Below are 15586 nucleotides of genomic sequence, written 5' to 3' on the forward strand. Positions count from 1 at the left end.
CTGCCCATCTGTTCTGTGCCAGCTCTTTCAAACAGCATCTAGTTAGTCCCACAGCCCTGCTCTTTCCCCATTTTCTATGCAGTATTTTTTCTCCTTCATATATTTAAATTACCATCTATCATTCCAATATCTAAGGTGTAATACCGCGCACTTTGTTCATTATACTTTATCTGCTATTGTTCTGTCACTTAATACTTCTCTTTCCTTGTGCACTTATTTGCTTCACAGTTCATTCTATCGTGCATCAATTCTGGGACCATCAGTAATAACATGGAAGTGAAAGTCTAGAGAAATACGATTCTTGATATGGGCAACTTTATTTTTGTTTTTTCTTGGAAAATGGAACTTGCTGCTTTTTTTAAAACAATAAGCAATTGCAAATGCTATTCTCACTGTTGATTATAAAAAAAATTGTTCTTACTTTCCAGAACTTGATAATTCTGAGACAAATGAAACATTCAAGTTTAGCATTGTGACAAGAATTCCAGAGGTAGGTGATCACTCAAATATGGTGTGTTCTCTTCACTTTATTTTTTCTAACTCCTTTCAACAGTCACTATTTTCATAAAGCATGAAATGAGAAAAGGCTATTCAGCCATTGAGATCCATTCCTATCATTAGCCATATATGATCTACTCTATCATGGCTCTAATCCATCTGCTCAATCTATGAGGTTGTGTTCTATATAAACTCTACCTAATCTTCAATGTTAACACAGCTACAGGCATCAGCCTAGATTATGCAGTCATGTTCTAAATTGGATCATGGATGCTTAAACCTCTGACTTCGACACAAGAATACTACCAACTGAGCTATGTTGGTACAGCTGGGGAGTAAGTGCCTTTCACAGCAAAAAAAGCAATAAGGAGCAACTTCTGTACTGTTTACTTGTTTGTTTAATACTTGGATTAAAAGCTCAATAAAAGGATTTCTGAACTAATTTTGCAAATCTGGAAGTATTGCAAAATTTTTGTTTTGTACATTTTAAGTAAAATCTTGTAAGAGTGCTGCAAAAGCTATTGGATTAGTATTGGATTTTGGTGGTGTGTTTTGTATTATAGACTATTGGCCAGAAGATCTGTCACCTCTGGGATCATCCAATCTGTTCATCCTGCATTGCTAGGAACTACGTGGAAACTTGCCTGAAAAAACTTTGCACCCAACAGGTGAGCAGTAAAGTTTGTTGATTAATCCATAGGAACCTACTGCTTGTTCAGTGTATTGCATCCTCCCAGCATGTGCACACATCACCATGCTTAGTCTCCAAATAATGCTACTATGGGAAAAATTTGTTCTCCAGATATGGACTGCACATACGCAAGCACACACATGCGCACACACACACACACACACTATCCAAAGTGAAGTAACATACAGATAATGTCATGTAATCGAAGAGAGTACATATCCTGCAGTGGACTATACGTTATGGGCTTTGTATATGTGGACTTTGTATTGTGTATATATTTGTGTGAAGAGCATTAAACAAGAAATTATTGGAGCTTGTAACAAAGGCAATGTAATAATTGTGGGGGACTTGAATCTTCATATATACTGGGACAATGAAATTGGCAAGAGTAGTCGAGAAGATGAGTTTGTAGAATATTTTCGGGACAGTTTCTTGGAGCAATACGTTGTGAAATTGACTAGGGATAAAGCTGTTTAAGATCTAGTATTGTGTAATGAAGCAGGGTCAATTAGTAATGTCATAGTAAAAGATCCACTGGGAAATAGTGATCATAATACTATTGAATTCCATGTTACGTTTGTAAGTGTCGTACTCCAATCACAAACAAGAATCTTAAACTTAGCCAGTTCTCCCCTCATACCTACGTAATTGGCTTTGTTTAAGGTAAATTGGGTAAATAGACTAAAAAGTATGGTGGTAAATAAACAGAGTGAAACCCTTTAAAGAAACAATTCAAAATGTTCAACAAAAATAGATTCCGTTGAAAAACAAAAACTCAGCAAGAAAGACCCATCCTTGGCTTACTCAGGAAGTCATAGTCGTACAGCATAGAGACAGGCCATTCGGCCCACCGCATCCATGCCGACCATAATGCCTATCTATACTAATCCCATCTGCCTGCATTAATTCCATATCCCTCTATGCCTTGCTCATTCAAGTACCTGTCCAGATGCCTCTTAAATGTCACTACTGTTCCTGCCTCCACCACCTCCTCAGGCAGCTCATTCCAGATACCCACTATTCTTTGTGTGAAAAATTTACCCCTTTGAACCTCCTCCCTCTCACCTTAAATCTATGCTCTTTAGTTTTAGTCACCCCTTCCATGGGAAACAAGTTAGGGATAATATTAGATTAAAAGAAGAGGTTTACAATGTTGCAAAAAAGAGTAGCAAGTCTAAAGATTGGGAGTGTCTTACAAACCAGCAAAGGGCCACCAAAAAGGAAAAAAAATAGGATGAGAGTAAACTAGCCAGTAATATAAAACAGATTTTAAGAGTTTTTATAGGTATATAAAAAGGAAGAGAGTAGCTAAAATAAACGTTGGTCTCTTAGAAGCAGAGACAGGAGAAATTATCGTGGGGAATGAGGAACAAATGTTTTGTGTCTGTCCCTAGAGACAAAAAAGAATGAGGAAATTATGGAAATTAATATCAGCAGAGAAAAATATTGGAAAAATGTAAGGGACTAAAATCTAACAAATCCCTGGGACCTGATGGCCTACACCCGAGGGTTCTAAAAGAGCTAGCTGCAGAGATAGTGGATGCGCTAACTATGATTTTCCAAAATTCCTTGGATTCGGGAGCGGTCCCATCAGATTGGAAGTTGACAGATGTTACACCACTTTTCAAGTAAGGAGGGAGAGAGAAGACAGTGAACTACAGGCCAGTTAGCCTAATTTCAGTCCTTGGGAAATTGCTGGAATCTATTATTAAGGAAGTCTTAACAATGCACTTAGAAAGCACAGAATGATTAGAACAAGTCAACATAGTTTTACAAACATACTAACATGCAAATTAGGAGCAGAAGTAGGCCATTCAGCCCCTCTAGCCTGCACCACCAGTAAATAAGATCATGGCTGATCTGTTTATGTCCTGAATTCCACACTTCATCTACCCCGATAACCTATGATTCTCTTTCCTAACGAGAATCTGTTTACCCCCACCTTAAAATTATTCAATGACCCATCCTCCACTGCCTTCTGAGGCAGAGTTTCAAAGTCACACAACCCTCAGAGAAAAAATTTCTCATCAGCTCGGTCCTGAAAGGGCAACCCCTAATTTTAAAACCGTGCCCCCTAGTTCTGGACTCAACCCGCTTTCACCTTGTCAAGACTGTTCAGGATCTCATATACTTCAATCACGTCTCCCCTCACTCTTCTAAACTCCAGTGAAAACAAACCCAGTCTGTCCAACCTTTCCCCATAAGACAACCAGCTAATTTCAGGTATCAATCTAGTAAACCTCCTCTGAACCACCTCCAACACATTCACATCCTTCCTTAAATAAGGAGACCAAAACTGCACACAGTATTCGAGATGTGGCCTCACTAATGCCCTGTATAACTGAAGCATAACATCCTTCCTTTTATTTTCACTACCTCTTGTAATAAAGGATAGCATTCCATTAGCTTTCTTTATTACTTACAGTACCTGTATACTAACATGCACGAGAACACCTAGATCCCTTTGTACCTCAGAGTTCTGCAGTTGTTCTCCGTTTAAGTAATGCTCTGCTTTTTTTATTCTTCCTGCTAAAGTGAACAACTTCACATTTTCCCAAATGTACTAAAAGGAACTCCTGTTTGACAAATTTGTTAGAGTTTTTTGAGGATGTAATGAGTAGAGTAGCTGAAGGGGAACCAGTAGATGTGGTAGAGCTGGATTTCTAAAAGGCATTTGATAAGGGGCCACATAAAAGGTTAATAGGCAAGATAAGGACTTATGGAGTTGGGGGTAATGTATTAGTATGGATAGAGGATTGGTTAACGGACAGGAAGCAAAGAGGGGACATAAATCAGGCATTTTCAAGTTGGCAGGCAGTGAGTAGTGGAATGCCGCAAGGATCAGTGCTGGGGCCTCCGCTATTTACACTCTATATTAATGACTTGGATGAAGAGACGGAGAGTAATCTAAGTTTGCTGATGATACAAAGGTAGGTGGAAAGGCAAGCTGTGGGAAGGACACAGAGAGGCTGCAAAGAGATATAGACAGGTTAAGTGAGTGGGCAACAAAATGGCAGATGGAGTATAATATAGGGAAGTGTGAAGTTATTCACTTTGGTTATCAGAATAGAAAAGCAGAATATTTTTTAAAAGGTGTGAAACTTACAAGTATTGATGCTCAAAGAGGCTTGGGCGTGCTTGTACAAAGAACGCAGAAAGTTAGCATGCAGGTACAGTAAGCAATTAGGATCGCAAATGACACGTTGGCCTTTATTGCAAGAGGATTGAAGTACAGGAATAAACTAGTCTTGCTACAATTGTACAGGGTTTTGGTGAGGCCACATCTGGAGTACTGTGCACTTTTGGTCTCCACGTTTAAGAAAGGATAATACTTGCATTGGAGGTGGTACAGTGAAGGTTCACTAAATTGGTTCCTGGGATGACAGAGTTGACCTATGATGAGAGGCTGAGTAAATTGGGCCTATAGTTTCTGGACTAGAAGAATGAGAGGCGATCTCATTGAAACATACAAGATTCTGAAGGGGCTGGAAAGGGTAGACGCTGAGAAATTGTTTCTAGTGGTTGAGGAATCTAAAACACGGGGGCACAGTTTCAGGATAAGGGCCAATCAGTTAGGATTGAGATGAGGAGAAATTACTTCACTCTTAGGGTTGTGAATCTTTGGAATTGTCTACCCCAGAGGGCTGTGGATGCTCCATTGTTGAATACATTTAAGGCTGGGATAGATAGATTTTTGGTCCCTCAGAGAATCAAGGGATATGGCGAGCAACCAGGGAAGAGGAATTGAAGCCTAAGATCAGTCATGATCATATTGAGTGGCAGAGCAGACTCGATGGGCCATATGGTCTACTTCTCCTATTTCTTGTGTTCAGAGATTTTTTGAAAAAAATAGCAGCTGGTGAAAATTCTAAGTATTTCTTGGTTTAATGTATTTCCTCTTTGTTCTATTTATACTCTCGTCCAGAATGTTCACTTCTTTAAAATGAACAGTTTGAATATTTAGGAACTGATTTCAGATGCCTGATTTGACTTTATGCTTATAAGTGTAGGGTGAATGTTTAGTTTAGTTTAGAGATACAGCACTGAAACAGGCCCTTCGGCCCACCGAGTCTGTGCCGACCGTCAACCACCCATTTATACTAATCCTACACTAATCCCATATTCCTACCACATCCCCACCTGTCCCTATATTTCCCTACCACCTACCTATACTAGGGGCAATTTGTAATGGCCAATTTACCTACCAACCTGCAAGTCTTTGGCATGTGGGAGGAAACCAGAGCACCCGGAGGAAACCCACGCAGACACACGGAGAGCTTGCAAACTCCACACAGGCAGTACCCAGAATTGAACCTGGGTCACTGGAGCTGTGAGGCTGCGGTGCTAACCACTGTGCCGCCCATAATGGGTTGCCAGATTTATCAGAGGCAATGGCATTTGTACCAGAGTCAAGATATATGATGTAATTCACTTTCGATGAAATACAGCTGTAATAATCTTTGTTTACAGGTCCAGATATTTGAAAGCAATATACTTTTGCATTGGCTTAATTGGAGCAATCATTTCAATCTTTCTTTGAAATTGTGCTACACAACAGCCTTTCCATACAGTTAGATTAAACTAATGATTTTTGTCAATTTGTTTTTAGAAATCAAAAGACTTTTCCATAAGAGAGCAGACTCCATTTGAGTCTGAATTTTTGCCATTGATTTACCTAGCAAGAATCTTAACAGAAATAGAGGATCAAGGCAAGTATGTTAATGTGTACAAAGGCAACTACTGCGGATGCTGGAAATCTGAAATGAAAACACAAAGTGCTGGAAATACTTAGCATGCCAGGCAGCAACTGTGGAGAGAGAAACAGAGTTTAACCGACTGGTTTTTCCTGGCCCATTGGGTTGGGCTGGGAGGCGGGAGGGCTGGCAATATGGTGGGGGAAGGCATGGGAGGGGAGCCTGCGCCTTACTGCTGCCATGGCATATTGCCAGCAGCAGGCACCTTGGTAGCTAGGCGGCCAATTGAGGCACTTAAGGCCCCAATTGAGGGCCACTTTTTGCCCATGTTGGGAGGGCCCCCTGCCACATGTGGAGACTGCCAGGTAAACCCTGGCGGCCTCCCAGCGGGTTCCCGGGTGGTGGGGGCACCTCCACCCGATCGCTGGGGCCTGCCTGCCTCCCACCAGAGTTGGGCCACCTACCGCTTTCAGCCTCGGCAGTGGGACTTAACCCTGAACCAAAAGATTCAGCCCAATGAATCGGGTCAATAACCTTTCAGCAGATTTCCAGCATCTGCAGTATTTTGCTTTTATATGATTGTGTGTCTTTGGTATGTCTTTGTCTACTTAATCCAAAGCCGCTAAAGTACTCGCTGGTGTTTTTTAGATTCAGAATCTAGGTTAATTTGTGAACTTGTGTGTCTTTAGCAGTAGAAGCTTCCTGTGCAGGTTTTATGTTTTCTTCAGCATTGCAGCATTGTTGACTTAATATTCCAATCCTAGAATGTAGAAGAACTATGAGGGATGTATACAGCCGGTTACCACGTGCCTGATTTGTTCGTTTGCACTTTAGTAAGACTGGATGCACATTTATGACTCTCTTTCTGATTAGCATTGTATCTCCATCCAGGAAGATAAACTTGCTCCTTGTGCTTTGATTAACTAATATTTGCACTGCTGCATGGTGAGACTATCTGACATTTCACCGCCTGGTCTGACTGCAGGACAGAAATAATTTGCATTTATATAGTACCATATCATATCCTTAGGATGTCTTGAAGTGTTTATAATTAATGAATTACTTTTGAATTGCACTCATTGTTGTATAGGGAAATGTGGTAGCCAGTTGTAAAGAGTAGGATCCTACAAAGTGGAAATGAATCGGTTTATCTCATTTTCTTTGGTGAAGTTCGTTCAGATAAGCATGTTGACCAGCACAATTAGGAGAATGTGCTCTTCTTTGAATAGAGCTATGGGATCTTTTCCCCTACCTGAACAGGCAGTCAGAGCCCTGGTTTAACATCTCATCCAAAAGATGACACCATCCACAATGTAATATTCAACACTGTACTTAAGTTTCCCTTAAGTTTTTTTTACACAAGTCCTGGAGTAAGTCTTCATAGATTTTCAAAGTTTCAAAATCCCCATCCCCCAACGCTGCCTTACAATTCCAGCCATTGTGTCCAATGCTGAGCATCGCTCTTTAGGAAGGATGTGAAAGCTTTAGAGAGGGTGCAGAAAAGATTTATGAGAATTGTTCCAGAGATGAGGGACTTCAGTTACATGGATAGACTGGAGAAGCGGGGCTTGTTCTTAGAGAAGGTTGAGAAGAAGTATTCAAAATCATAAGCAGTCTAGACAGGAGTAGATGGAGAGAAACTGTTCCCGTTGGCAGGGAGGGTCAAGAACCAGAGGATGCAGATTTAAGGTGATTGGCAAAAGAGCTTAAGGTAATATGAGCAAAAACATTTTTACGCTGCGAGTGGTTAGGATCTGGAATGTACTGCCTGAAAGGGTTATGGAGGCAGATTCAGTTGTGGTTTTCAAAAGGGAATTGGATAATTATCTGAAGGGGAAGAATGTGCAGGGTTATGGGAGGAGGGACTAGCTAAATTGCTCTTGCAAAGAACCAGTGTTGACTCGATGGGCTGAATGGCCTCCTGTACAAGAACTTTTCATGAGATAAGTAGAGAATATACTTCCAGTGCTTATTTTGAAAATGATAAGTCTCCTGAATGCTTGATGCACTGTTCTGATGTCCCAAATAGGTCAGAGATCTGAACAAAGTTTTATGATGATCTGTGCATTCTCTTGTAATGCTACTGCTGTATTTGCAAATAAGACAAATACATTAGTATTGGTGAAACAAAATTACTACTTTGGACAATACTTCATGGGTTCTCCTCATCACACCAGTCTAACGGCTAACTGAATAAATTCAACAGTAATAGCTTGCTGACTCTTGCTGTCCAAAGTCGCACATAATTGCCACCTGGGTGAGCACTGGAGGGCTCTACCCCAAAGTGAGTTGTTGTTTTCAGAAGAAGGGAGGATGAAAAGAAAACTTCTCGTTCCTGACCAAGAGGACAGACAGGTTACTGCTTGTAGACTTCTTCCTATGTTCCTACCAGGTGATATACAGGAGTATCCCAGGGTACTTAGAAAGATTCTAGAATGGTTCCTGTAGCTGGAAGGTGGCAAATGTAACATCGCTGTCCCAAGAAACTAGGGAGAGAGAAAACGTGGAACAAAAGCCAGTTAGCCTGACATCAGTAGAAAGTAAAATGCTAGAATCTATCAAGGATTTTGAAACAGGGCACTGGGAAAATCCATATGATTCGGCAGAGTGAACATGATTTTATGAAAGGGAAACCATATTTGACAAATTTGTTAGAGGTTTTGAGGGTGTAACTATCAGGGTGGATAAGGAGGAACCGGTAGATGAAGTATGAATTTTCAGAATGTATTTGATAAGGTGCCACACGAGGTCATTACACAAGATTAGGATTAATGGGATTGTGATACATTTAGTATGGATTGAGGATTGGTAAACAAACATTTTCAGGATGGCAGGTTGTAACTAGTGGAGTGCTGCAAGAATCAATACTTGGGCCTCAGCTATTTAAAATCTATATCAATAACTTGGATATATTCCACTCAACCCCTCATCTAAGTTTGCTGATACAAAGCTAGGCAGGAAAGTACGCAGTGAGGAAGATGCAAAGAGATAGAGACTAGTTAAATGATTGGGCAAGAAGGCGACAGATGGGAGAGTGAAATTATCCACTTTGGTAGGAAGAATGGAAAAGCAGAATATTTTTTCAAGTTGGGAGGGCTAGTCGATGTTGGTATTCAGAGGGCTTTGGGGGGCTCCTTGTACATGAATCCCAGAAAGTTAATCTGCAGTTAGAACAAACAATTAGGAAGGCAAATGGTAAGTTAGCCTTTATTGCAAGATGTTTGGAGCGCAAGAGTAAGGAACTTTTACTGCAATTAGGAAGGATGGTGACGTAGTAGTAATGTTACTGGATGAGTAACTCAGAGGCCCCGACTAATGTTCTGGGGACATGGGTTCACATCCCGTCACAGCAGCTGGGGAATTTAAATTCAATTAACTAATAAATCTGGAATAGAAAGCCAGTATCAATAATGGTGACCATGAAACTACCAGATTGGTAAACCAGATGGTTTTACAACAATGTCCTTTAGGAAAGGAAATATGCCATCCTTACCCAGTCAGGCCTACGTGTGACTCCAGACCCACAGCAATGTGGTTGGCTCTTAACTGCCTTTTGAAATGGCCTAGCAAGCCACTCAGTTGTATCAAAGTGCTACAGAAAAGTTGAAAAAGAGTAAAACTGGATGGACCACCTGGCATCGACCTAGGCACTAGAAACAACAATCGCACACTCTACCCAGTCAACCCTGCAAAGTCCTTTTCACTAACATCTGGGGACTTATGCCAAAATTGGGAGAGCTGTCCCATAGTCTAGTCAAGCAACCGCCTGACATAGTCATACTCACCAAATCATATCTTACGTCCAATGTCCCAGACTCCACCATCACCATCCCTGTGATGGGACAGGACATACCCACAGAGGTGGTGGCACAGTGGTATACAGTTGGGAGGGTGTTGCCCTGGGAGTCCTCAACATGAAGTCTCATGGCATCAGGTTAAACATGGGCAAGGAAATCGCCTCCCTCAGTTGGTGAATCAGTACTCCTCAGTGTTGAACTCTACTTCGAAGAAGTACTGAGGGCAGCAAGAACTCTGAATGTACTCTGGGTGGGGGAATTCAATGCCCATCACCAACAGTGGCTCAGTAGCACCACTACTGATTGAGCTGGCCGAGTCCTGAAGGACATAGCTGCCAGACTGGGCCTGTAGCAGCTAGTGAGGGAACCAACAATAGGGAAAAATCTGCTTGACCTTGCCCTCACTAATCTACCTGCCACAGATGCATCTGTCCATGATAGGAGTGACGACCACACCGTCCTTGTGGAGACAAAGTCCCAACTTCACATTGAAGATACCGTCCATTGTGTGGCTAAATGGGATAGATTCAGAACAGATCTAACACCTCAAAACTGGGCATCCATGAGGTGCTGTGGGCCATCAGCAGCCGCAGAATTGTAGTCAACCACAATCTCTAACCTCATGACCTGGCATTTCCCAGACTCTACCATTACCATCAAGCCAGGGGATCAATCCTGGTTCAATGAAGAATGCAGGAGAACAAGCCGAGAGCAGCACTGGGCGTACCTAAAAATGCGTGCTAAACAGGGGAAACAGCATGTAATCGACAGAGCTAAGCAATCTGACAACCAACGGATCAAATCAAAGCTCTGCAGTCTTGCCACATCCAGTCGTGAATGGTGGTGGACAATTAAACAACTAACTGGAGGAGAAGGTTCCAGTGATGGGGGAGCCCAGCACGTCAGTGCAAAAGACAAGGCTGAAGCATTTGCAACAATCTTCAGCCAAAAGTGCTGAGTGGATGCTCCATCTCTGCCTCTTCTTGAGGTTCCCAGCATCACAGATGCCAGTCTTCAGCCAATTTGATTCACTCCACGTGATATTGAGAAATGGCTGAAGGCACTAGATACAGCAAAAACTACAGAGCCGGAAAAGATCCCGGCAGTAGCACCGAAGACTTGTGCTCCAGAACAGGCCGTGCCCTTAGCTAAGCCGTTCCAATAAAACAACAACATTGACATCTATCTGACAATGTGGAAAATTGCCCAGGTACATCCTGTCCACAAAATGCAGGGCAGATCCATTCCAGCCAATTACCACCTCATCAATCTACTCTCTATCATCAACAAAGTGATGGAAGGTGTTGTCGACAGCGCTGTCAAGCGGCACTTAGACAGCAATAACCCGCTCACCAATGCTCAGTTTGGGTTCTACCAGGGTCACTCGGCTCTAGACCTCATTACAGCCTTAGTCCAAACATGGACAAGAGAGCTGCAGTCAAGAGGTGAGGTGAAAGTGACTGTCCTTTACATCAAGGCACCATTTGAGACACCCTAGCAAAATTGAAGTTAGTGGGAATTGGGGAAAACTCTCCAATAATTGGAGTCATACCTAGCACAAAGGAAGATGGTTGTGATTGTTGGAGACAAAACATCTAAGACCCAGGACATCACTGCAAGGGTAGTGCCCACGGCCCAACCATCTTCTGCTGCTTCGTCAATGACCTTCCCTCCATCATAAGGTCAGAAGTGGGGATGTTCGCTGATGATTGCACAATATTCAGTAGCATTCACAACTCCTCAAATACTGAAGTAGTCCATGTCCACATGCAGAAAGACCTGCACAACATCCAGGCTCGGTTGATAATTGGCAAGTAATATTCACACCACACAAGTGCCAGGCAATGACCATCTCCAACAGAAGAATGTAACCATCTCGCCATGACAATCACTGGCACTACTATTGCTGAATCCCCTACCATCCTGGGGGTTACCATTGACCAGAAACTTAGTTGGACCAGCCATAGAAATACTGTGGCAACAAGAGCAGGTCAGAGGCTGGGAATTCTGCGGTGAGTAACTCACCTCTTTACTATTTGTCAGTTCCGATGAAGGGTCACTGACCCGAAACGTTAGCTCTGCTTCTCTTTTCACAGATGCTGCCAGACCTGCTGAGTGGTTCCAGCATTTCTTGTTTTTATTTCATCTCCTGACTCCCCAAAGCCTGTCCACCATCTACAAGGCACAAGTCAGGAGTGTGATTGAATACTCTCCACTTGCCTGGATGAGTGCAGCTCCAACAACACTTAAGAAGCTCAACACCATCCAGGACAAAGCAGCCCGCTTGATTGACACTTCATCCATCACCTTCATTCACTCCCTGCACCACTGACGCACAGTGGCAGCAGTGTGTACCATTTACAAGATGCAGTGCAGAAACTCGCCAAGTTTCCTTTGACAGCACCTTCCAAACCCACGATGTCTACCACCTAGAAGGACAAGGGCAGCAGATACATGAGAACACCACCACCTGCAAGTTTCCCTCCAAGCCACACACCATCCTGACATGGAACTATATCGCCATTCCTTCATATACTGGGCTAGAGTTTACAATGCCCCCGAAGTTGGGCTCCGTGGTGGGGCGGGGATGGTGCCAGATGATCATTCCATCAGCAGCCCGCCACGGAGCTTCATGCTGGGAGGGCCGGGCTCAATCTTCCTGGCAATGGTGAGGCTCCGTGGCAGCGCCCCCTGCCACTGGGCGATGGGACCTGGATTAACATATGGTAATTAATTAAATGCATACATTTAAATACACTTACTTGCAATCTAACAGTTGGACCGCGCGCTTCAGAGTGGCGGCCAGCACTCCTGCACCTTCGCTTTCCCGTCTGGGGAAAGCAGGCACCGCAGTGGAGGGGAAGGTGGGAACTTGTGATTTTTAGTGCCGGGTGTGGGAACTGGGTCAAACTCTCGTCTGGTGAAGGGGATGGTGGGAAGGGGTGAGCTATGAACTTTGTTCAGTTTGGGGGATGGGAAGGTAATATTTGAAAGGTAAGTGTTTTGGCGGGGGGGGGGGGGGGGGGTGAGGGAAAGGGCAGATGCTTAATTTTGTTATTGGGGGGTGGGAAAGGGGCAATAGAATTTTGATTTGAACAGCGACAGGGGGGATTGATTCCCGTTAAAAATTTAAATTAGTCGGCAGTGCTGGCTGCCCTTTAAAAATGGTGCCACGCCTGCGCGCAGACAGCTGATGTCATTGCCGACGTCGGAGAGTCCACCCCCTCCACGTGATTGGCGGGGAGTGCCAACTAGCATATTTAAATGAGCTGCCACTTGGGTGGACTGCCATTCTTTTCACCGCCCATTGTCTCTAGGTCAAAGTCATGGGGCTCCCTGATAACCTTGTGGGTGTACATACTGCAGGGGTTCAAGAAGGCAACTCACCACCACCTTATGGACCACAGTATGGACAACAAATACTGGCCTTGCCAGCGGCGCTCACATCCCATGAAAGCATTAAAAAAAAAATACAAGGTCTTGGTGAGACCACACCTGGAGTACTGTGTACAGTTTTGGTCTCCTTACCTAAGTAAGGATCTGCATGTCCAGGTGGGCATGCAACAAAGGTTCGCTAGATTGTTTTTTGGGTTAAGATGGCTGCCCTATGGGGACAGATCGAGTAGAATGGGACTGTATTCTCTGGAGTTTAGAAGAATGAGAGATGATCTCATTGAAACATATAAAGTTCTTAGAGGGCTTGACAGGGTAATATGCTGAGAGGCTGTTTTGCCTTGGCTGAAGAGTCTAGAACTAGAGGTCAACTGCTTATCCTAAGGCTATTTAGGACAGAGATGAGAAATGTCTTCACTCAGAGGGTTGTGAATCTTTGGAATTTTCTACCCAAAGGACTGAATACTTAGTGAACGAGTACATTGAAGACGGAGACTGATAGATGTTTGGGCACTAAGGGACTGGAGGGATATGGGGATATGGTAGGAAAGAGGCATTGATGTAGAAGTTCAACCATGATCTTATTGAATGACAGAGCAGTCTTGAGTGGTCATAGGGCCTACTCCTGTTCCTATTTCTTGTGTTCTTATAACTCCCTACCTGTAAGGATGTGCCAGGTTTCTCTGAACTACTTGCCACAATGACATGATAGGTGCTCACAGGGTGGGGTATCCATCAATGAAAGCCCATTTCTAACCACTTTGTTGCACTGTACACTGGAGTCCAGCAGGCTGCACCATGTGTTCTTCACTAGTTTTATACTTAATAAATGTGGATTTTATTTCTCTTTGCAGAATTAAATCCTTTTGAAGACCAGGAGAATGTGGATGCAAAGTTTGTAGAAGAAGTAGCACTGAAGCAAACATTAACTCTTCTTGGTCTTGAAAATAAATAAAGTTTAAAGCTGTGAAGATGCATTAGAGGGGAAAATGTCAATACTGATTTTAACTGTCAGGAGGTTTTTTTTTGTTTTAAGGCTATTTGTAAAAGTGACCAAGATGATATACAACATGAATTGTTAGGAAAGATGGAGGGCAGGTTGCCTCTCAACCATGTAGGTATAGATTCCACTCAATTGCCAGTGCTAATTCTACTTGTTGATTTGAGTTAAGACTTTTCAGATTCTAAGGTGAGCAGCTCCAACATGCTATTTAGTGCCATAATGACAGCTTATGGGAGACATGGAGGAATCTGGCTGAGCCCATTCTGTGCTCCCAAATAAAGGAATATGTGCATTGATATGATTGGGAAGAGAAAAAAAGCATAAAATGTTCATAAAATATGTGTAGTATTTGCCATAATTAGCGCAATTTTAGCTTACCAACCATAATGCAGGTGATTTTAAAGAAAAGCTCAAATTACAATAATTATGTATTTACTGATTAAATATATGTCCAATATGGCTACCTTCTGAAATATTTAACGATGAATGGTGTAGTGTATGCAGTGTTTGAGACATGATTCTATAAGATATCCTTGGTCTGATGGATGATGTATTGATGAGACAAAATATTACTTGGAAATGTTTTAGGAATAACTAGAAAATGTTGCATTTAGTGTAGTAGAAACGAAAGCTCTTGTGAGCACAATCTTGAATGCATGCAGTTGATATTCTACTGTCTGCTTCAGTCTATAGTATATAACTGCCATTTCGCAGTGAATCTGATCAATGAGTGAAATTGGCAATTAATTTCCAAGATTCAGTCTTACATGCTTGCTTGAAAGAATGCATTGCTGTGGTAATGATTTAAAGACCAGAAGTTTCCCCAGTAGGTGAACAGTTATAGAATAAATACAGTACTTCACTAGTGAAGACACATTCTTTCACTTGTACTTCCAATGCTTGAGGTTTAGTTGTTTCTCATTTGTGAAGGCAATCTCCCATGATAAAGCTACATTTTTTCCTCCATGTAATCTTCTGTGAAATTTGATTTGAAACAATGTACATAAATATTGAAATTTACATTTTTTTTAACATTGCATTCTGTTATATTTTTGATGTGTGTTGCTTGACATTTTTAGAAAACCAGTGTGTTGCACACACTGTCTTTTCAGCTGAATTTAAGGCACCTGTAATTTGCCTGATTATTTCTATCAACTCAAATAAATTTGTATGGTTTTTCATTTAAATTTGTTTGTGGAACTCATTCATAAAATTAAATCATCCGTCTATCAAAAAATATGTAAAGCTGTTAGCATTTACTGCCATTTGTAATGTAGGAAGAGGGTTTTGCCAGCTTTCTCAGTCACAAGAGAATAGAGTAAAAATGTCCTCTGATAGTTTTTCCCAAATAACCCATATCACTCATGAGTATTACTTTGTCCTGCTGCAGAAAATCAAATTTCCCCACAAATATACAGACCAAAGTTGTCATTTGTCCATTCAGCGCAGAATCATAGGGCATCAAATCTGGGAAAAAAGTGCCGTATTTTTAATGTCAATGAAATTTTCT

General features: G+C 42.2%; 1 protein-coding gene across 3 annotated transcripts in view; it reads left to right on the forward strand.

The window, feature by feature from the left end:
* The window catches only part of gsap (gamma-secretase activating protein), a 110402-nt gene extending 95160 nt beyond the window's left edge, over positions 1 to 15242 (forward strand). For all 3 annotated transcript variants that reach the window (XM_068059237.1, XM_068059236.1, XM_068059238.1), the window contains 4 exons: positions 429 to 490; positions 1062 to 1166; positions 5799 to 5898; positions 13928 to 15242. In XM_068059237.1, coding sequence (XP_067915338.1) covers positions 429 to 490; positions 1062 to 1166; positions 5799 to 5898; positions 13928 to 14028 — 368 coding nt within the window. In that variant the 3' untranslated portion in view covers positions 14029 to 15242. The remainder of the gene's footprint in view (positions 1 to 428; positions 491 to 1061; positions 1167 to 5798; positions 5899 to 13927) is intronic.
* The last annotated feature ends 344 nt before the right edge of the window (positions 15243 to 15586 follow it).

This window comes from Heterodontus francisci, chromosome 27, assembly GCF_036365525.1.
Source record: "Heterodontus francisci isolate sHetFra1 chromosome 27, sHetFra1.hap1, whole genome shotgun sequence".
Taxonomy (NCBI): Eukaryota; Metazoa; Chordata; class Chondrichthyes; order Heterodontiformes; family Heterodontidae; genus Heterodontus; species Heterodontus francisci.